Here is a 22,522-nt window from a genome sequence, read left to right as displayed (position 1 = left end):
CAGCGACCCCCTGGGGTCACACCTACTGTGGGTCACAGTATAGGCTACCAGTGGGATCGGACCACGGGCGGTGCGGTGCCCAACGTTTTATGTTATTATTCTGAATAATGTTAAGGCGAATAAACGCACATCGATCTACGAATAGCAATTCAACAACAGTGCATAACATGTTGTGTACAATTATTAGTCCAACCAGTCCTAACTTTTCTCCGGTCCGTGTCTCCGCCCTTCTGGTTGCCTCCCCCATGACGACATCTGAATCCTCCCAATGCTGTGGCTTTGTGGATGTGAATTAGTGAGCGGTGGGTGAAAAGCATGTATTCATCCTGTGGGGTGTGAAAAACACACACGACGTAATGTATCAGTCAGCGGGTAGACTGCTTTTTAAAACAGTTCATTAACATGAACCGCATTGTGTCTACACTGTAAAAAAAGAAGTTGCTGCTCCGTTTATTTGCCTGGTTTCAATGGAATACTGCAAATGGTTCATTGGCAAATAGGACTGCTATAGCTGTCACTTGTGAGCGTGTGCATTGCTTCAATCGTGGTCTGGAATGTAATATAACCTAATCCAGAAGTTAAATACTGAAGACGACTTATCTTCCGATGGTACTGCAAAGGTAAGACCTTTAACGATTCTACACATGTAACCTCTGCACCACCCAATGCCGCTCTGATTTAGTGTTAAGAAATCCCATCTGTCAGAATGAAAACTAGTTATTTATTGGCCATGGTGTGCGTTTCACATCATGTGTCAGGCTGTCAGACATAAAACAAGTTCTCACACGATGCAAATTTTCTGCGTCATTTGTTTTTTTTAACGTGGACATGTTTTTGACAGAGAAATAATGGATGGGATCGGCAACACGATGCAAAAGAAGGCTGCCGAGCTGGAGCGCATGGCCGAGGTGCTGGTCACTGGAGAACAGCTGAGGTAGGCTGACCACAAAAAAACAAACGTTTATACGGTGAAAAAAAACACATGTTTTTCTGTCCCGAATGGTGTTTCAGGGGTTCATTTAAAGATTTCTGCATTTAAAACGCCCAGCGCTGTGCATACGCTTAGCATTGAACACGAATGCATTCAATGAATTTTACACAGAATGTAGATTAAAGGAGCTGAACGTCGACGTTGAGTACTACCCAACCCCAATGCTGCAGTCAAACAAAGGCGTCCATACGTTACGCACAAGCCCCTCCCATTCAGTTCACCACGGCTACATACATACATACCATGCATGTATGTATGCATTCACTATCCGCTGCAAGCCAAGGACTACGGCTTGCGTAACACTGCAGCGCCATTGTATTGTAACCGTAAACCCGTCACTAAATGCCAATGTTGTGTTTATTCAGTCCACTGCAGACGCTACAAGTTGAAACTATTGATTGGATACATCCAAGTTTAACTTTAACGCATGCAGTGGCCATGCCAATGTTGTGTTTATTCAGTCCACTGCAGACGCTACAAGTTGAAACTATTGATTGGATACATCCAAGTTTAACTTTAACGCATGCATTGGCCATTCAATAATCATTCAATTCACACTCAATGACCTCCACTTGTGTAGTACAGGCTATCTTTCGTGTGCGTGTGCATGTGTGTTTTATACCTCCCAGCTGGCAGGAATAAAGCAGTTTTTTTCAGTAGGGGTGGCTGTCCCAAGCTTCCAAGAGATTGTGTTCTGTCAGTTTACTTTTCCTGGGGCAAACTCCAGAGAGGGGGGCAGTGAAGACAAGCTGACAGCTGTCACTCAGTAGCCGCCTTATGTGTTTTTTTTACCGTCACCGCTGTGTAGAGGTGCATACTGTGCACCACTACCACATGAGTGCCTCACACAGGTATACTCCTCCGGCTCCATCCCCGACTCTGCCAGCAGTTTAGACCAGTTTGAAGTCAATATTGAAGAGACACTCCAAATCCCACAAAAAAGCAATATTGGTATCAATTGGGATTTGAGAGGATGGCTAGGCGTTCCGCGGTCTGTGCCATGGTCGGAGCCTTGTATCACGCCTTGGACCCACGAGGCCACCTTAACTGCCCCTGATAACAATGCCCTGATAAGAGGCAGCCAAGTAGCCCGTGTGTTCTGTAAATACATATGTAACTGTCCCGACCCAGCCGATACAGGACGGAAGCACTGATTAAATCTGGGCTATCAAAATGAATGAATGAATGAATGAATGAATCATACTAAAAGCAAGAACAGGACATGTTTAATTGATGCCTAGCTACAAATGGTCGATGCCTCGTTGTTGCGCATGCTACACTGAGTGTGTGCACACTAGCTTAATGTTAGTGTATTTTAGAAGGGTGGGGTATGCTTATGTTTTTTTTTCTAAATGTTTTTTTCTAAATGTAGACCTTGTTGCATTTCATGCTCTGTCTGCTTTGCAAAACTAGGATGTTTGCTGATAGGTTGTTAGGATTGTCTGCACGACAGTGGCTATGACTTGCAATGTACTTTGTAAATTAAACCGTTGCATTGTTCAATTGATTTCCACTTCATTGACCTTGTGTTTAATCTAATGATTCAGATGATTACAAATAGCTAATGATCACAATGACATATTTCGTTGGGGGCAAAGCCGCACAATTTTCTAAGGCGCAAAGGAGAGTGTACATGTAGAAAATGTAAACATGAAACTCTACATCTGGCTTCAGGAGGAAGGAGGATTTAGTAGCAGGGGTGTTATTACTGGTGTTGGTCTGGCCCGGCCAGATGCAAGGCAGGCGGTCGGTGCTAATCCTTAGTGAGGCTGCCCTCCGCCGCGGAGCTAGCCGCGGAGGAGCTACCGGCAGAGAATTTGGCCCAGGCCGGAGATGGGCTGTTTTACTTGGGTCAGGAAGAGGTCACACTGTGTGGGACAGAAAGTGGTTTTCTTCTACCTTAACCATTGGCTGCAATAATGGGAAGGAATACATGCATCATGTAAACGCTTGATTTAGTTAAGCGGTGGATAAGATATATTATTAATATCGGATAGGAAATGCAGGTGTCACAGCAAAAAATTCAGATCACCAGAATTAAAAGGCATAAAAAATAAAACAACTATGCAGAAAATATGTCGAAAATAAAAACATTAATAGTAGAAAGGTTGGTGCAAAAATATATGTTTACATATTATTGACGGGGGAGGCAGACATTTTATGCTACATTATTCCATAAATGTATTATCAACCATAATACATAAGCTTTTACATTTTCCTTAAAACGTCTGTCCTTAATCGGAGCACCCTCTTAATGTGTGTACTTTATACATCACCCTTCCTTTCGACACGTGTTGTGTATCTTAGGCTGCGGCTCCACGAAGCGAAGGTGATCAAAGATCGTCGACACCACCTAAGAACCTACCCCAACTGTTTCGTTGCCAAGGAGCTCATCGATTGGCTAATGGAACACAAGGAGGCCTCGGACAGAGACACGGCCATCAGGATCATGCAGAAGCTGCTGGACCAGAGCATCGTTCACCACGGTACGGCTGGGTGGAGACGTTAGGACTGTTTGCTCATGTTGCTCTGAGATCCACACAAAATGGGGAATATTGACATAACCGAGTTGCACCGAATCCAGCAATGGTAGACTTATCACATAACATCTCCAACGGAGGCCAGATAATGTTCCAGTGTTTCTGTTAGGTTCACTGTTATTCTTTCACAGATGCGTAAATAATAGTTACACAAATAAATGTGCGGCAACTGATACCACTGGATGGATTGCTAGCTCGTAAAGATGGAGTCATTGCGAAACCGCAACGAGCTGTAGAAACGCTGTAGTAAATATTCAAGGCGCTGGTTCTCCCCGAAAAAAGTGGAGCGCATCAAGCCTGCGCGCTGTATGCGAAACCGCATAGATCCGGATAGCTCTGAAACCACCTCCGAGGGTGGTTTCAGAAATGGCCGGCTCCGGTTTCACCAAAAAATCGTCTCCGTATGGACGGGGCTTAAGTAGATATTCGATATATTCGATATTTTTAACAGCAACGTTTTCTTTATACTTAGTTAATTGTAATAGTATTACGAATCCTGTAACATGGGATTTGGTATGTTGTTCCACTCCTGCTTTGTTCTATACTTTAAAGTCAGACAAAGACCAAGTAGATCCTTTTTATTTTACTTTGTATTTTGATGGATCATAAAATAACTATGTGTGTGTGTGTGTGTGTGTGTGTTTCTTCGTGCCTGACACATTTGTTTGATTTTCAGTATGTGACGAGCACAGGGAATTCAAAGACCTGAAATTGTTTTACCGCTTCCGGAAAGATGATGGGACCTTCCCCTTGGACCATGAGGCCAAGGTCTTTATGAGGGGACAGAGGATTTATGAGAAGTATGTCAAAGACACGCACACACACACACCCACACTCATGTACGCATGCACGCACGCATTTGACGTCAATTGTTTATTGGAAAATGTAAGCACAAGTGCTAAATCTAGTGGATGGGTTGATGTCAAATGTGTGTGCGCCGCCTTTTTAGGAAGTTGAACACCCTGTCCACAATAACAACAGGTGACTCATGAGCCCTCTAGTGTGATGACAGAGGCTACTGCTTATGCCTGCTTTTTATCTCTATATATTTTTTTCGGATGGATGTTTTTGTTTATTTCACCGGAAATGGATGATGTTGCTTATATCCCCAAGGATTATCTCTCCTTCTCCTCTAAAGTCCCTCCCTCTCACGGTTCTCTGTCTCCTTCTCTATCTTGTCAATCTTTTAGTGCCCAATGGCTCCATAGTATAGATAAACACACCACTTTAAACTGAATATATACATTTAAAAGTTGTACCTAATGTTATTTTTTACAATCTTCTTTTCATGACCTCTGAGTGCCTAGGCTTCAAACTAATCACTTAAAATAATCGAATGTCCCAAATGATGATCAAGTGTTTCAAAATACCATTTAAGTAAAGTCACACACACGCACAGACGTGTGTAGTTGTTAGCTGGGACATTATGATAAGAGCCAGTCTCAGCTCTCTTTCGTGTCTGTTTATGTAATCGCCATGGTGCATCAGGGGACAAACACACAAACAACCCCACTCTCCAGACGCAATGGCCGCTTGCCTTGAGATCCTCCCAGAGCTGCTGCAGCCAGGGTCACAGCTCTTAAGTAAACTCAGTTTGAGCAATACAAGTATAACAAAAGATACCCATGTTGGAAACATCTACATACAGAAACGGAAATATTTAAAGAGTCACCAAACCTATAGAAATATCACCATTACTGAACTAACGATGACAAAACTTGCTATGATAAAGGATTATGGCTGTTCAGTGAGAGCACAATGGTAGATGTTCTTCCTCAACACATCTGGTTGGACAGGCCTGTGTGTGTGTGTGTTTGTGTCTCTGTGTGTGTGTGTGTTTGTGTCTCTGTGTGTGTGTGTTTGTGTCTCTGTTTTTGAGATAATGCCAATGCATGTATTACATCTGTGGTATTGGCTAACTATATGTTGACGAGTATGAGCATGTAGCCCCGAGGGGAAAATCTATTTTGAACCGATAGAAAAAGAACACCATCTGTCTCCATTGCTATGGCAGCCATTAGAGTCTTGACGTCTGTCATTGTCACACATGCAGAAAAATAAAATCATTAAAAACGACTGTGTAAATCAAAGTTGTTATACTGCCTTCTCTTATCGATTCAAGGGGGAACATCTTAGAAAAACCACCCTATTTTCTCCTCCTATTCGTTAAATGTTGTTTAATTCAGTCTCCCAGTCGATCTTAAAAGATAAATGCAAGATAAGATGCTTTTAGGCTCACAGTCCAAAATGTAGTATTCAAGATTTTAAATATTCAGACTAAAACAGGATCAAAGTGTCTTTACTACACGTGGCTGGAGAGCTGCCTGCTCACCGGCTACGGCCGCTAGCTCACTGGATTGTCCTCGGACTACTAATGTAGGCCATGGCAGCATGCCGTGCCACTCGTATCGGGTCGTCCTAGATACGTGCCATTAATGCTTTTATCCAACTGCGAGTGTCTATTATTGGAATGCAAAGACCTGGTTTGAAACGTCACCTTTTTACGACGTATTGTTCAAGCCGGGCCGATAGAGACTTGTTGAGCAGAGAAATGATTTTTATCGCGTTGTTCAAGGACCTCATGTTGTGACCATCCCGTCGACTGCCATGAAGTCTGCATCCGTCTCATAAATACAGAGAGCTGTTAATAGTTTCTGCAGTGTGTGAACTTTTTATATCGCAGAACACGTTTGGTGATGCTGGGTGTGTGCGGGCGAAGGGGACGTGGTTCATTTTATACCGATGAGTGCAGCTTTTTGCATTGGTGAGGCATGCAGCACCGTGTACCAACTACTGCTGACATCGTCAGCATGAATCCCCCTCTGAAGGGAAGGGCTTTAAGCCACTCGGTTGAAACTGTAGAGCGTGTCCAGAGGTCCATAAGTTATGTATCAAAAATGAAATATTCAATTATGTGGTATTTTCATAGATCTTTCCTGGAAATAAAGATCTGTTAAATCACTATCTATCGCTGAATGAGATGACACAATGAAGTTATTGAGCCTAGCTCACTGATGAAAGCCCTTGTATTTGCAGATTGATGAAGGTTATGAACTTGTCGACAAGACTGTTTGGATCCCTGGGGAAAAATAGATCTTAGGTGTCGGCAAAGAGAACGAAACAGAAGTCTTTGAGATCACCACTTTAGATTCATGACGGAGGGATTGGTACTAAATCAGTGATTCCTAAGTGGGGCTAAGTCAAAGCAATGCATTGTTCAACCTACCTGAAATGACGGTTTTAAATATTAATATTTGAGTTTAATAAATATTAAACATATGTTTTTTTATTTTGATTGTTGAAGTTGAGAAATATAAGTACAACTCAGTTTTTGCCAAGGTCAGTATACAGTATTAATTAGTTCCCTATTTTAAACCAAAAATCCCCAAATCATTTCCCCATCTTTATCTTGCGTAATATTCGGCAGTATCACACATTTCTTAATAATTCCACCTCAGGCTTCACTTATTGTGGTAGTCCTTCCACTGAAAACCACAATCTTCTTGTATAAAGTCCATCACCCACTCCCTTGCTTGACATCAATGCTGCTTTTTTTTGCTTCTGTTCAGGAAATTAGATTTTAAACAAATTGACTAAAGCCATATCCAGGGTTGCTGCCTGTTGTTTAGGCTGCCTGGTTCACTGAGCAGACTGGTTGATAAGGCTGGGCCAGGCTAGATTACAGACAACTGCACTAAATTAACTGAGGAAATATTGAACTGTTGCCATGTCAGTTCTAGTCAGACCAGCTGTAACCGCAATTATCCAAGGGATGCAAGGTACAAAATAAATCCTTGTCATCAAATAAATAAGGCTCCTTAACCCTAGAGTAATACAGTCTATATAACTATTTAAACTTTTGGATATGGAAGTTTTAGTGATGATATGTGTTGAATGTTCGCTATGAAGGAATACATTAAGAATACAACATTAGTAGCTATACCCGGTTAGCTATGAAGCTAGCACTTGTGCCTGGTTGTGTGAACTTGGGTAGCGGGGTCAAGCCTGGACATGTTGCTTTAGCACACAAGGTCCCAGACAAAATAAAAAAGCTGGTTGTTCTAGTTCTCCGTCTCTCTATTTACATTATCTGGAGAAACCGACCTAAAGTAAACATTTAATCTTTCAACATGATTCATTTTGTTTTAAATGGTGAAAATCCACTTTAGTCGAGTGTCTACTGGGGGAATAAGTTGCATACCATCCACTTTCAGCATCGGGCCGACTAATGGATGTAAAAGCAAAGAACACAATTTCTTGTTTTTTAAATGTATTTTTACGTGTTCTTGGTGGTGATTGGATGATCAACCGTCTTTCTCTCCCACAGGCTGATGAACATGGAGAACAACCTATTGCAGACCAGGGAGGAGGAGGACGGGGCCTATGAACAGACCTTGGTGGCCTCCGAGTTCATCGATTGGCTGCTGCAGGAGGGAGAGATCGCGACCAGACAGGAGGCAGAGCAGCTAGGCCGGAGACTTCTAGAACACGGCATCATCCAACACGGTGAGGGGTGTGCGTCATGGTAACACGCAGGCTATGCTTCCCCCCCCCCTCCCCAGTTTTTTTGGTTAGCAACTCGACATGAGCAGCCATGTTGCTTCCCAATGACAATCTGCGGTTCACTTCCACAGAGAAGCGCACAATAAAAGCATTGTTGTGTTTGGGCTGCTTTGTAGCGCTGCTGATCTCAGCATTTTAACACACTACAGTCACACGTCTCAGACACACTTGAGAACCGGAAGGTTTTTGAGGTTCATGTACCTAAAGTGTACTCAAAACGCAAAATGTGAAGTTCCACTCTAATTCCGCACAAACATTCTTGCATATGTCAAATCAAATGCAGTGATGTTGATAGGTTTTCAATGTAGTGAGTCCCCGGGACCCACAGGTGGCGAGTTGGGTGGGTCCCTGAGAAATTCAATGGGTCCCGAGTCGATTCCCCAGTTTAAAAAATGTGTTTCTTTTTTATTATTATTCTATTTCTTAAATTAAATTAATAGTGTTAAACTCCTTGATGGTGGTATGATATGGTTAGAGCTGGAGTACTCAACCGTTCATGTTTAACACTAGAAACGCCGGGCCATTTTTACTTACTCCTAGCGCCGCAAGAGGGGTCAAATGACCCCTAAGTCATTTTAATGAGAGGCTGTGCATTTGCACATAATGATCACTAGGTGGCGCCAATGAGCTATTACCGCGCGAGCGCCACATTTGTGTGTGTGTGTGTGTGTGTCACAAGCCTAGTCCTCACGATTTTGTCATAAATGTACATATATTCAATCAGAAGGATTGCAAAAAAATCCTGTTTGATTTGCTCATTCGACACGAATGAGCACAGCATCGAGCAGTGGAAACGTGGGTTTATTTACTATGAAGTTCGTATTTTTAATTGTTGAAATGAAATCAGCGGTGACGAGCTATTTGTTTTGGTAGCGGCTAAATTAGCATGTCGCGATACTTTGTACAGGGGATCACGTCTGCGCCAAGTAGATGCGCAGTGGGTTGAAACAGCGCTTGTCCGATCTGCTCACAAGAAGGTTTCTTTGGCCAGTTACTGTGATTAAACACGAGTTGTTTAATGTTCACAATGTATCGTTTTTCATGGGGAAAATGAGATGCGTCCCCGGGACGCATGGATAGTGAGTTTAGTGCGTCCTTTCAGATTTTAATGCGTCAGGGACGCAGGACGCGTACCTAGCAACATCACTGCAAATGTATTCATTTATAGGTCACATTGCGAACAGGGAAATGTGGTTTAAAACTGCGACGGCTGCCTCCTACTTCGATCTACGGTATTGACAGATGGGTGGCGTCCAAAACCTGCTTTTCTTTGTGCCGTATCAGGCACCAAAGAAAAGCACTCTGCCCTCGCTGTTTGCCATCGTTCTGGGGCATGCCGCCTTACGGAACACCCGGTGCCGTCACGCCTGCCAAACCCACAGCGCCGTGAGCTATCTGCAGCCCAGACTGATACTGGAGACGTGATCCATGACCTTCTGTCCTAAATGATGCTGCGAGAGTTGAGCTGTAACGCTCCTGCTATAGTAGGAGTTTGAGGTGAAACGCTACTGCTATGGTAGAAGCTGGTCCGAAACGCTACTGCGATGGTAGGAGGGTGATCTGAAACTCTACTGCTGTGGTGGAAGTGTGATCTGAAACTCTACTTCTATGGTTGTAGCCTGATCTGAAACTCTACAGCTATTGTAGGAGTTGAATCTGAAACCCTACTTCTATGGTAGAAGCTGGTCTGAAACTCTACTGCTATGGTAGGAGGGTGATCTGAAGCTCTACAGCTATGGTAGAAGTGTGATCTGAAGCTATATTTGCTATAGTGCTGGAGTGCTTCTTGTGGGTTGAGTCCAGTTGAGTTGTGTGTAAACCTGGCAGAGGCCCAGCTGGTTGGAGCAGGCTGTGTTGGCACATCATTCTTCTTCTCAGGGAAAGCGACTCCCCGAAACGTCCTGAATCTTGGCAGCCAGCCCCCTCTTAACTCTCCCACAATATATCTGATCTTCTCACTAGCCGTCGTCATATTTCAACTGGTACGTATTGTCCTGTGTGAACAGGACAGTACATTAACAATAAGATAAAAGCGTCGGTTATAGCATGGTTTTTTTAAATTTTGGTTTCCGTTGTTAAAGACAAATGTTTTTAATTTAAATGTAACATTATTTGTAAAACAATGAATGAGGCTAATCATATAATATATCCTTCAATGGTACAATCCAATATGATAATCTGTGACAGGAGCATGTTTATTACACCTTTTGTGTCCGTTGCGGTTTCCAAAACGACACTGTGCTCACATTGAGTGTAGTCGTGGTCAGCTGGAACATTTGGTGGAGGGTTTATTGTACCAGCGGGGGACAAAGGTCTGTGTTGCTCAAGGACACCTTAAAGCGGATCGCCTGCTGTTGGCACACGCGTCGCGGAGAGTAAACATACGTGACCGACGTATAAAGCGATAAAACGATGTTTATTCATCATGGAGTGAGAGTGAGTGAGTGAGAACGGGAGAGGGAGAGAGTACACAGTGGAACAATAGCTTGGCAGCTCCAGATGAGTCCACTTTGTTGTGGGTGGTGTTGAGAATGTCCCCATCACCAGCACCAGCCTATCAGCATGGTACCTTCTTTTTGTTTTTTTAAACACTTTCCGCTTCTCCTGCCAGGTAGGCTGTCATTTACATTAGCCTGCATTATTGAAACAGAACACAAGCAGCTGAAACTCAGGAAAAACGCATTTAAATTCAGAGCAGATTTAACAGAAGAAAGACACACACACACTGCTCAAAATACAACTAAATCCTTCTTGTTTGGCTGTGCAAAACCATTCTGATGACATACTGTCAAACGGTCAATCTGAATAATAGACAAACAACCCCCACATGACACCACTCGGTACACTTGGTTAAACAGAGCTCGTACTGAAAATGGGTTACAACCTCTGTAAAGGGGTCAAAAGAGGTCTCAACGGTAAGCAATCGCTACAATTTAACCCACAGCTTGTATGGTAAGGGTACCAGCATTTAACCTGAGATCTGCTTTTATTGTTTTTTTTTGTGTCCATTCCATACACTGTGTTGCTGTAATAATTTTTTCTCTTATGGCTTCGTTATGGTTCCATGTTGACGCAACGCAATGACCAAGCAGTCGCTTCGACGCCGTGGTGAACCTGTTTTGGTTCTGTGTCGGGTGTACGTTGGCGGTCCATTCACAGTTTTTGCTGCTGCGTCGCTTTGACGCAAGGTTACGCAAGGAGGGTCCGCAGGGACGTAATGGCTCCGTAAGACCCCCATGCGTTGCGTCGACGTGGAACCCTAACTAAGCCTATACTACTCCCCTAAAGTCTGCTAACTTTTCTCCTTCCTTTTCGTCTCTTTCCGCCGTCTTTCGCTCCCGCTCCACCACCACCTCCACCTCCACCACCACCACCACCTCCACCTCCACCACCACCACCACCTCCATCACCACCACCGCCACCACCTCTCCAGTGAGCAATAAGCACCACTTCAGCGACGGGCCCCTGCTGTACCAGTTCAGGATGAACTTCCGCCGGCGCAGGCGGCTGATGGAGCTGCTGGCCGAGCGCGGTCGGATCCCAGAGAGCCACGACAGCCCCTTCTGCCTGCGGAAGCAGAACTCCGACGGGGGCAACACCAGCTTCCTCTCTGGTGGGTGTGATCCGCAGTCAGGGGATCAGCAGGGATGGCACTCCGCAGCCTGCCATACGTTCTAGCTGTTTAACATTTCTTGATGTATTGTTGGGATTATTGTTGTACTTTATTTTTGTGTACGTATTGTATTCCTATTCTAGCGTTTGTTTATTTGTTGTATGTCCCGAGGCACGCGGACGGGCGGGACGGACTCAAAATAATATTATTTTAAAGGTTACATCTTATACCACCTAGCCGTTTCAGGCCGTTTTGAAAATCTGCCCCCTGTGACATCACAAGTGGGCGTGTCCACCAAGAGGTGTGCCAACCCACTTGTGACGTCACAAGGGGCAGATTTTGAAAAACGGCTTGTAACCTGGTGGTGTGATACGTCACCTTTTTTTTTAATTTTCGATGTTTCCAAAATAGAATCGGTTCCTCTACGCAGTGAGAGAGCGCTACTTCCACGCTTTCTGTGCTTTTCCTTGAAACAGATATGAAACCAAATATGTGCTCTGTGTGCTCCCGGCGTAACAACTGAATCCCCCTCCCAGGATTAACGCTAACGTCTTATCTTCTCCCCCCCCCCCCCCCCCCCCCCCCCCCCACCCTGCAGTGAGCCCCACCAAGGAGATCAAGGTGGTGGTGGGGGCGCGGCGCAGCAGCATGAGCAGCAGCTGTGGCTCCAGCGGTTACTACAGCAGCAGCCCCACCCTCAGCAGCAGCCCCCCCGTCCTCTTCAACCCCAAGTCTGGTGAGAGGGAAGGGGGGGGCACACGCACACACACACACACACACACACACACACTCACACTCACACTCAGGGGTACAATTTAGGCCCAAGCCCATTTCTACCCCTTACCCCTTCCCCTTACCCCTCCTCCTTGTTTTGAAAGGGGTAAGGGGTAAGGGGACGCCCCTTACCCCTTACCCCTTCATTTATAAAAAAACATTATGATATTATTATTATTATTATTATTGTTATTGTTATTATTATTATTATATTTAAATTAAATGCACTGTTTTGTAGCAAGAATTCAGTTTTTCTGCATTTGGAGAAAAACGATAGTACACAGTAGTCAGTTTCACAAACACACATCATGCATTCAACAGGTCCCCTGAGGGGTAAAGACTGATCAACAACAGCTTAATGTTGTGGCCTGGCATCTCGTGCACACGCGCACACAAAAGCAGAAGTGGAGGCCCCTCTAGCTCAAGGGCCCTCCTACTGCGAGGCCCCTCTGCCCAATGAAGCATCCTTGACCTTTAACTGTGTGTGTGTGTGTGTGTGTGTGTGTGTGTGTGTGTGTGTGTGTGTGTGTGTGTGTGTGTGTGTGTGTGTGTGTGTGTGCGCGTTTACCTGGTCTTTGATGTGTAATTCGGTTCCTTCCCAAGTTTCGTTCTGGGCCTTGGCCAACCGAAAGTAACAATAGGCAGGAAAGGAATGAAAGCAATGTCTCACACACGCAAACACACTCAAACTCACACACTCACTATCCAAGGCTGTTGCTGTGACCTTAACATTGTGTTACAGCATCCAACATCCAGATGTAGAGGTTATTCAAGTGGGAGGATCACTTTCTGTCGGTCGGTGTAGATAGACTGGCTCACTCTCTTCCATTCTGCTTCATCTCTGATTCTATATTGTAATATAGTCTAGTGTTATTTTCATCACACAAGCCGATGCCGGTGTAAATTCCCAGTATTGCTATTCATTTATATTGATCACGTAGGCCAATGTTGGCTTTCCCGCACGTCACAGTGGTCTTTAATAGACCCAAAATCAGGTGAGTTGTCTCTGTAATCCCTCCCTCATCTGCCTCATCCCTGCAGACGCAATTGTCCTGGACAAAATGCGCTGTTGTGCGTCTTGCGAGCTTACTGGCTTTTCTTCCATCGATGCGTAATGTCTCAAGAGTTCTACACTGACCCTTATGTTCCATGCAGAACCACATAAACACTGTCTGAAATGTCTCCATTGGATCTTTACACGCCTAAATAACACCCAATACAATATCTAACATGAAAACTGATTCTGAATAACTGGAAGTTTCCATGGTAACCCAACCCAATCTGGAACCTCAAATTAGAAAATGCCTGCCCCAATGCTCGCCTCCGAGGCTGGACGTGATGGCAGCTAATCCAGTCGTCTGTTGTACTTTCCGGGAAAATTCCGGTTCACCTGAGAAAGAGCTCAAATCGCCTGAAACATGGGTGAACAGAAGAGATCACAGAGGACCCGAGTGGGTTGTGAGGATGTTGAGGGGCCCTGATGGCAGGTTGTGAACGTTCATTAGTGGGTCAGGAAGTTGTCTGCCTCGGTGAAGCCACGTTGGCACTCACTGACTCACTCGTAGCTATTTACGACTGCCACTTATACTTGGTTCGTCTTCAATTTGTCGAATCTATTAAATCTATTTATAACGTGCCTTTACAGTACCATATCGGGCCAGGCTTTCAAAACGAATTGAACTGGGTTGGTTATGTGAATGGCTTTAGTTTTTTTGAACACTGATTAACAAAGTGCTCAGTGTGGCTCACCACTCTCAAATGACGGCGTCCGTTGGGTTTGTGTGTCGTACACCTCGTGATCTAACTGTGTGCCTAGTAACCGATGCGTGCGCTTTTCTTCTGTTTCTGTGTAGTCTTGAAGAGACAAATCAGCCCCGAGGAACTCCAGGCCCCGGGAGGAGCTTTCACAAAGAAGACTGTCACTGTACGTGCACACACATACACACACACACACACACACAGGGTTACTTACTGTACGTACACACACACACAGGGTTACTCACTGTACGCACATACACACACACACACACACACACACGGGGTTACTCTCTCTGAAAATGTCGGTGGATTACCTATTTCCTCTGGGGACGGCACATGCGCCTCGTCTGTGCACACGCACACACACCCACACACACCCACACACTCGGTCACCCATTGGACAAAATACACAATACGGTTTGAGTGATTGCTATAATCATTAACCCGGGTTAATATTGGATAGTGTGTGGGGACGTCACTTAATACAAAGCTCATGTCATCCAGAAGATAGCAGCTGTGTGTATGTGCATGTGTGCGAATGTAGATGAACCCTATCCACTGACTCATTTTAAACGGAATGTGCATAAGCTGAACTATAATGTCAAGAGTCAAGAAACACACCTGTTGGTGTGGTTGGACTCCATGTCTAGCAGTTAGTCCTAAAACAGGAACAGGTACAGGAAACTCAACCCCTGATTGTGCACGTCGAACATTAATGACGTCGAGACTCAAATATATGCATTGAGACAGCACCATGCACAGGTATTGTAACGTCCGAGTGGTTCATGAAGACCAGAAAGTCTTGATGAGAAAATCGTAACTAGCATGAAAAAATTACTAGCATGACTTAGCTTAACGCTTCCACCATTAAAACTCCTCAGTCGTCCGTAATTTTCTGCTTGGTTTAATTCAAACCAATAATCTAAATATGAGTCTTTAACGTTGCGTTTTATCAAACCAAGTCAAATTCCTCAGCAAACAGCTTTGAATCCTCAGCACATAGATTGGGATAATATTCCAGTCATAAATTGTTATCGGTTTTCCGCCTCATCGTGTTCATTGCCTGCCTGGTTGTCACACTGCTGTGCTTATGACCCCCACCCCCTCAGATCGTGGGGGACGCGGTGGGCTGGGGCTTCGTGGTGCGGGGCACCAAGCCGTGCCACATCCAGGCGGTGGACCCCAGCGGGCCGGCGGCAGCGGCCGGGATGAAGGTAGGTGGCCCTTTTGGGGGGCACGGGTTCCGGGACCCCCACGTGGTTGGCCCCACCTGGACACTTGACTGTGTCAAGAGAGTATCATCAATGAATAGGTTCTAGGTAGGATGTAGGCTATAGGATACAAGTAGAATAGAATATAAATGATAATTATATGATGTATGGGTAGGACATAGTATACGGGACATAGGTTATAAGTGGGAGATAGGGAGAAACCTTATATGTAGGAGATAGATAGTTCATAGAAGATATAGGTTATATGGTATATGCCCTGATGTAGGATATAGGACAGAGCAGCAGAAAGAAGGAACACAAAGTCGAGACTCACCTGTTCAGAGTTCACTAGACACTGCATAGCCACCCGGTCCTTCCTCTTCTACTTGTTGTATGTTGTACGTCCTGGCACTTCTGTATGCACTTATTGTATGTCGTGTTTAGTTATAGTACCTAGTTATGTAGCATCTTATCCTAGCTATCTTTGTTGTATACGGGGAATGGGTCAACCTAGCGATTGTTGGTGCTTTGCACTTGGTTCTGTGAACATCCTTACTGTACCGACAGCGATATATTGTTGATCTTTCTTATGACAAATTTACCTTTGGATAAAAGCGTCTGCTAAATGCCCTAAATGTACATTTAAATGTAAAGTGTTGGAAGCTAAGTGCATGGCATGGGTGAAGAAAAGAGATCTGAATGAAAAAGGGGTGAAGATGGATGGAAATCACGAGTACAGTACCATGATTGTCATCGTTAATAACCTTTCGAATGATGGTGGAAGAGATAGTTGAGTAGTGAAAGTTGTTAAAAAAAAACCCGGTTGAATCAAGAAATGGATTGGAAGAGCAGAGGAGGCCGGCTTGGAACAGAAGAGGCCCTGACTTCACCACAATGCTGGCATGAAGGCATGCACACACATTGGCAGCAAGGAATGCTGGGAATGCAGAGTGCAGTAGCGGTCACCGAGCCCACGGCATTAAGTAGAAGGGAGGTAGGGAGGCCAATCTAATGATTAGGAAGGATGGCCGGGACAGAGAAGTATTGAAGGAAAAAGAAAAGAAACACAGAGACAGCAGGATGAAGTTGAAATTGGAAGAGTATAGTTTAACAGAATGGGACCATCTTGGAGGACGTTGAAAGTCCTGCTTGTTTGACACATTACAGCTACAGTATGTGTACGCTGTGGTTTGCAGTGTCTGTGTTTTTCAGTTCACTGGCGCGTCGGGTGTTTTTAATGCCAGCCGGACCAATGAGTGCGGACCTGGTCTGGGTTTTTGAAGGGGATCAGGAGACCGATCATTGAGCGACACAGAGCGACTTGGCAACATTTTCGGGTGTGAGGTTTACTTTTATTAAACTTTACTTCAACCCAGTTATAAAAAAAAAAAACAGGGAAGTGGTGTATAAATAGGCTCGGAGTGTGTGTGTGTGTGTGTTATAATCAAGAGGCAGCCATAGCCAGCTGGTTGTGAAACCCATGCAGAAGGGCCTAACATGTAGTTCACCTAACGGCCTCTAGGTTGCTCGCAGTGGTTGCATGATTGCAAAACGAACACCATTGTCCATTCTTAGTCAATGAAAAAATAATCAGTACATAGCAAATAGATGTTTTTGTTTGTTTTGATTTCAGTAGCTTGTTTATCTATATATCTAAATATAGATAGATTTTTTTTATAAAGACATTTAGATATACTTTTTTAATATATTTTTACTTTAATATATTTTTGTATAGGGCTATAGATATTTTATAAAGATATTTTTATCTTCCTTTTTAGATGGATATTTTTTAATATCGCCTATATTAATATTTTTTATTTTAGAGGTCCCGTTTTACTTGTTATTATCAATGCGTTTTCGCCGTGGCCATTCCATTTCGACCCTTGAATGTTCTGGATCCAAAAGAAGAGCAATGGCGGTGCCCATAACGTCAAACATGTGAAGAAGCCAATTCTTCCTATGCATCTGTGTAAACCAATGGGGCAGCTTAGGAAAGCTGTGTGCATATCATTTACAGTGTATGGTTGGAATAGAGAGAAGCCAGCAACATGAGGACTGGTAGATATCGGTGGCGGTGAAAAGCCGAAGACGATTCGATCAGAAAGAGGAAACAGGCTTTGGGGGGAAAACATATCCCTCCCCCCCTTCTTATGTATGTTCTGCTCCTGTTATTGTGTCACGTACTGAACTATACTGCGGTTATGTTCATCTTCCAACAGCTCCTTACTCTTTCACCTACTTCCTCCTGCCCCCATATCTTCCTTGTGTTTTGTCACTGGGACACAATATCTCCAGTCACGCGTCCAGAGTTGTAAAACAATTCTTATTCTCTCTCGTGCATTGGTCGAGGCGTTCAGTGGTGACAAAAACAACCCGGGGCTGGGGGCGTGGAGGACTGGCCCGGGACCATGCCTGATGGGGGAGCAGTGTGTTAGAGGTCTCCCATGGGCGGGGAGACCTCATGGGAGCATTCGGCTACGGGGTCTAATGCAAGACCCTGTAGCCGAATGCAACAGTATGTTTCTTACCTCACTTAACCCTTAAAGGCTCTGCTTGTGAGGCATTTCTGTGTCCTGCTGGACCGGGGCCAAGCCCAACATGCAAGCCCGGCGGAAACGGGAAGGGAAGTGATATGAGGGAGGGGAGGGGGGGGGGGGGGTTAAAAATATATCATTTTCTTAAAGAGCGGAGAAACCAAGGAGGTCCTGGGGGGTCCGGGAACAAGCAGTGTTAAGATAAGAAGACGGTGGGGGAAGGGAGGAGAAGGCAAGAGTTTGCGTCTGCTCACGTACAGGACAGTCTGTTTGCGCTGTGCAACCGTGAGCATGATGTGAAGATCGGATGTGATAAGGATTTACTAGTATTAGTACTCGCACTTTCTCTACGGGACATATCTGTGACCCCCCCCCAACTCTCTCATTCTCCTCGCCTTCTATCTTCTCTCTTTGACCTCTGCTTCTGTGAACAAGCGCATTCAAGTTGAAGGGGGAGCTTTTTTCAAGCTGAAAACCTTAATAATCGGTGCTCCTTTTCATTAAGTTCGTAATGAATGAATTTCAACCTTCTTTCACAGACTGCAGGTCTTGCCCCCATAAAAACCATGTAACCAGAAACACACACACATGGACCAGCCAATACATACACACACACATGCACAACGTTGAACCCCACTCAACTACGATCCTTTTCAGCTTTCCTTGACTCTTATCTCTGACAGTCCTCCATATTTCTAACCACCAGCGACCTTACTGTCGCTGAAGGAATTAGAAGCGTCTGCGGGCTCCCATACCTCGCATATCTCGCCGCCCTGTATCGACCCAACATAGGAAGTCTTTCAACCGGGTTTTTAACCAGAAGCACACGTCTATATGTCTGTCTGTTATCTTTAATCAGAGCTGCCCTGTTGGAGCCCTGAAGACACATTGATAAGGCCTCGGGCGTTGCTGCGGAATGCTCATGTTCACCTAAACAAACTTGTTGTTTAGGTTGTCTCTAGGACACTGTTCCAAATGTGTCGACGGGTTCAAACGATTTCTAGGAAAGGGTGCAACTCGACACTTTGAATTTTTTGGGTTGTTTTTTTAGTTAGACTATCTAGAAGAATACATTTATCTGCCTCAGCTGACTGAAGCAGGTTTTGTGTGTGAGGCACGTTTACGTTCCTTATATTTTGGGTGAGCAGTTATCTTGACGTTACCTTGGAGAGGTACCTTGATTGTTTGGAAATGGCGAAACTGGCTGAAGGCTGTTGTAGAGAACCCGTGAAATCGTCTTTGTGTTTGCTCGTTCGTCATGCATGAGAAGTAGTTTGCGGTTAAAAAGGTGTGAACCCACGCCCCCCCCCCCCGACGACCTCTGTACACCCCCTTGTGTCCTCTCTATCGGACCACAGCCTTTGCTGTGCCGCCCACGCCACTACAATAACACACGACCCAAGGCGCCGCCGAAAGGCTCCTGACTCGATTCCCCCTCTCCCCAGGTGCGTCAGTTCGTGGTGTCGGTGAACGGCCAGAGCGTCCTCTCCCTGGACTACCGCACCGTCAGCGACCTCATCCTCACCGGCCCCCGCACCGTGGTGATGGAGGTGATGGAGGAGCCGTCCTGCTGAGAGATGGCCGACGGGGATGTCGTGGCAGGCAGCACTTCTGGTGGTTCAAGGGAGCAACCTTTGGCAAAACCTTCTGGACTAAAAGTTATGGACCACCATAATCGTTTTTTTTCCCAGAATGCTATCTTTTTCAAGAAACGCTGGCGTATGAAGGTGTATTTAGACGGTAAAAAAGACCCGCCAAACCAGGTAACTTTATAAATCACCATAAACAATGAGGTAAAAGGCTGGTGTCTCTTTAATGGCCGTAAATGGTCACAGAAGGCCATACAATGTTGCTCATTGTGTTCCTCTCTAAGAATGGAGATTCATAGAAAACCTCCATAGCCTTTTCATTGTATTCTGTGGTTCACTCTCTCAGAAGGTGCATTTCCTGCCGCCTCCCCCTCTCTGTGATTGGTGGTACTCAAAACCGTAAGTTCTCATTCACCTTTCAGGGTGGAAAGGTTGAGTTGACCTTCCCTCGGAAAAATGGCTCCACACTGCCCTCTGCTGGGCATATACACAAACAGGGAGTAGGTGTGATCTGACGGTTCCGCTTTTTATTGAAGCTTGTCACCAAATGTATCGCACTCCGGAAAACACTGATTGGTTTTGGGGAGTTTCCACAAAAGCTCCGAAGATATTTCCACTCTCGGAGTCAATCCCAAGTATTAATCCTGAAGGGACGATGTATTAGAATAGAGACCGAAGGAATCCCTTCATATTGAGACATGGCATACTATTTTGACATAATAATCTTCTAATCAATTTATAAAAGACGTCCATACAGAAAGACCTAAAGCACTTAATCCAAAAGAAAAAAATCTCTGAAAACTTGGTTATGTGAATTTTTGGAGCAGATTTGTAAAGTAGTTATACATAGTTGATGTGGTTCCTTTTTATATAAACTTTAATCGGTGAAGAAATGTATGGTTTTATACAGTAGCATTAGTTCTCCTATGCCATTCATTTAATGGTAAAATTTAATGGTAAAATGAATGATAATTCCAATATTATCTGTCCTTGTATGTTGGGCACTTTCAAATACATTGGTTTAAAATCTGTAGTGCAATTTTTTTTTTTCATACAGGTTTGTAAAAAAAATCTCCTATCCTTGATTGTGGTAGGCTTGCAAGCCAATAATCCCCCACACAAAAAATAATCTAAAATATCTGAATCTGAAAGCTTTTGTGGGACAGATTTTTGTTTTGAAACAAAGCACTTAAAAGTCAATTTAGCATTTCAGGTAATTGGCTGGCTATAATTAGATAATTATTGTATCCAATATTCAATTCTGACTGTTAGGATGAATATATGTAAACGTGTCATTGGAGCATAACAAAATCTTTCTACATATTCAAAAGCTTCCTAAAGTTGATTGGTCTTGATAAACACCATGTAGACAGAGCTTTTTTTATGTTTTTTTATTTTTATTTTTGCATTAGCATTAGCTCCCAGTGTCATGCTGCGGCTATTAGCATCGTTGTAGCGTATTTTTTGTATGTTCATTAGCATTTCCTTTAATCATTCAGGGGGACGAATTCATCTCCAACTGGATTTAAGAATTTGACGGGAAATAAAGCAATTATTTGTTGATGGTAATAACGGATTCCTCCCATAGTGGGGGTTCAGAGCACAGGAGGGGTACAGAAGGACTTCTGCAATTTATGATTCAGGTAGATTATTTTTTTCAGTTTTTTTGCTTTTAATTCAAATCCAACTATGTATGTGAGGTGCGCAAATACACTGTACAAGCTATTCATAGGACCGTTGAATGTTTTGGTTGTTTAATGTTTGCTGATGCCAAACCCGTCCTCCATTTTGTTACAGCTGTTGGGATACATTCCAGCATATTCTGGTTAAAGTTCCACAAATCGCAACACTCTGCTTTTGCGGTTTTACCAATGCTAACCTATTTGAAGTTTATCTTTTGTTTAAGTTTGCTCTGTAGTTGGTTCTGATGATTTTTATAATTGCTGAGGCATACCTTTTTTAATGATGAAAGGAGTTGATTTGTTTGTTATTGTCTAACCCTATGAGAGAAATATCACTGATATGATTTTGGATTATTCTTTACTAGAATAGTTGTGTGAATGCAACCTGTGCATAGCATACTGCGAGCAATTCATTCATGAATGGTAAAGACATTAAACCAGTAGTTTGAGAGACTTTTGAAATGAGAACATCCACATTTAAAACTTAACATTTGTTTTTCATGCTAAAAAGTGGATCTAATTTTTTATTTTGGATCATTCATGTAAAATAAGCTTTTTGGAAGTAGTATTTAGTTTGTTCATTGCTGGGTTACTGTAGTTTGGAGAGCTATCAGATATATTGCTAAGCTTGAGAACATTTGCCTTAAGAAATCCTAATTTGCTGCTAGTTAGTGTTGATCTACACTGCTCCTCCATGTGTCTCTCTCTCTCTCTCTCTCTCCCTCTCCCTCTCCCTCTCTCCCTCTCCCTCCCCCTCCCTCCCCTCTTTTTCTTATTTCTTGTATTACGTACCAAATGTATTTAGACAAATGTGTTGAAAGAGACTCTTCCTGACTGGTTGAGCTGGGGTTTGAGCATTCAGGCAGCGCTGTTCGCGGCTGTTTGATCACTATCAGAGTGAGGTGAAGACAAGGATCTCACGGTACCATAGTCTGTTTTTAATGAAGCAGCTTCAAGGCATTCTGACGTTCAGATGTATTACAGGTTCATCATGTGTTTAATAAACATACCAGTTTGATCAGTATGTGATTTGATTGGGGTTTTTGAGTTCAATATGCTTTGTATTTGTCATGTTTTTGATTTTATAGACATTTTACTTCGCCACTATGTATTCTTTTAGTAGAAGTAAGTCTTATTTCTTAAAATAAACAACTTTATAAATAATTGTAAATGTACAATATCGTAGAATGGGCCGGTTAATTACTGTTAAAAGTAACATCTGACGTACAGATTATTAAAGGTCCCTTTGTGATGAATAATAATTGAT

The 22,522-nt window shown here is 43.8% G+C and overlaps 1 protein-coding gene across 1 annotated transcript; it reads left to right on the top strand.

Annotated features, from left to right (window-relative positions):
* Positions 1 to 274: 274 nt before the first annotated feature.
* On the top strand, positions 275 to 22,308 carry deptor (DEP domain containing MTOR-interacting protein). Its single transcript, XM_030370437.1, has 10 exons — positions 275 to 620; positions 842 to 934; positions 3,299 to 3,477; positions 4,208 to 4,331; positions 7,859 to 8,037; positions 11,528 to 11,707; positions 12,306 to 12,443; positions 14,335 to 14,405; positions 15,349 to 15,453; positions 19,430 to 22,308. Exons 1-10 carry the CDS (start codon positions 607 to 609, stop codon positions 19,556 to 19,558), a joined length of 1,212 nt encoding a protein of 403 aa, XP_030226297.1. The 5' UTR covers positions 275 to 606; the 3' UTR covers positions 19,559 to 22,308.
* Positions 22,309 to 22,522: the final 214 nt, after the last annotated feature.

Source organism: Gadus morhua, chromosome 11 (genome assembly GCF_902167405.1).
Source record: "Gadus morhua chromosome 11, gadMor3.0, whole genome shotgun sequence".
In the NCBI taxonomy this organism is placed as follows: Eukaryota; Metazoa; Chordata; class Actinopteri; order Gadiformes; family Gadidae; genus Gadus; species Gadus morhua.
Note: the sequence above shows the minus strand (reverse complement) of the source record. Positions and strands in the feature narration are given on the sequence as shown.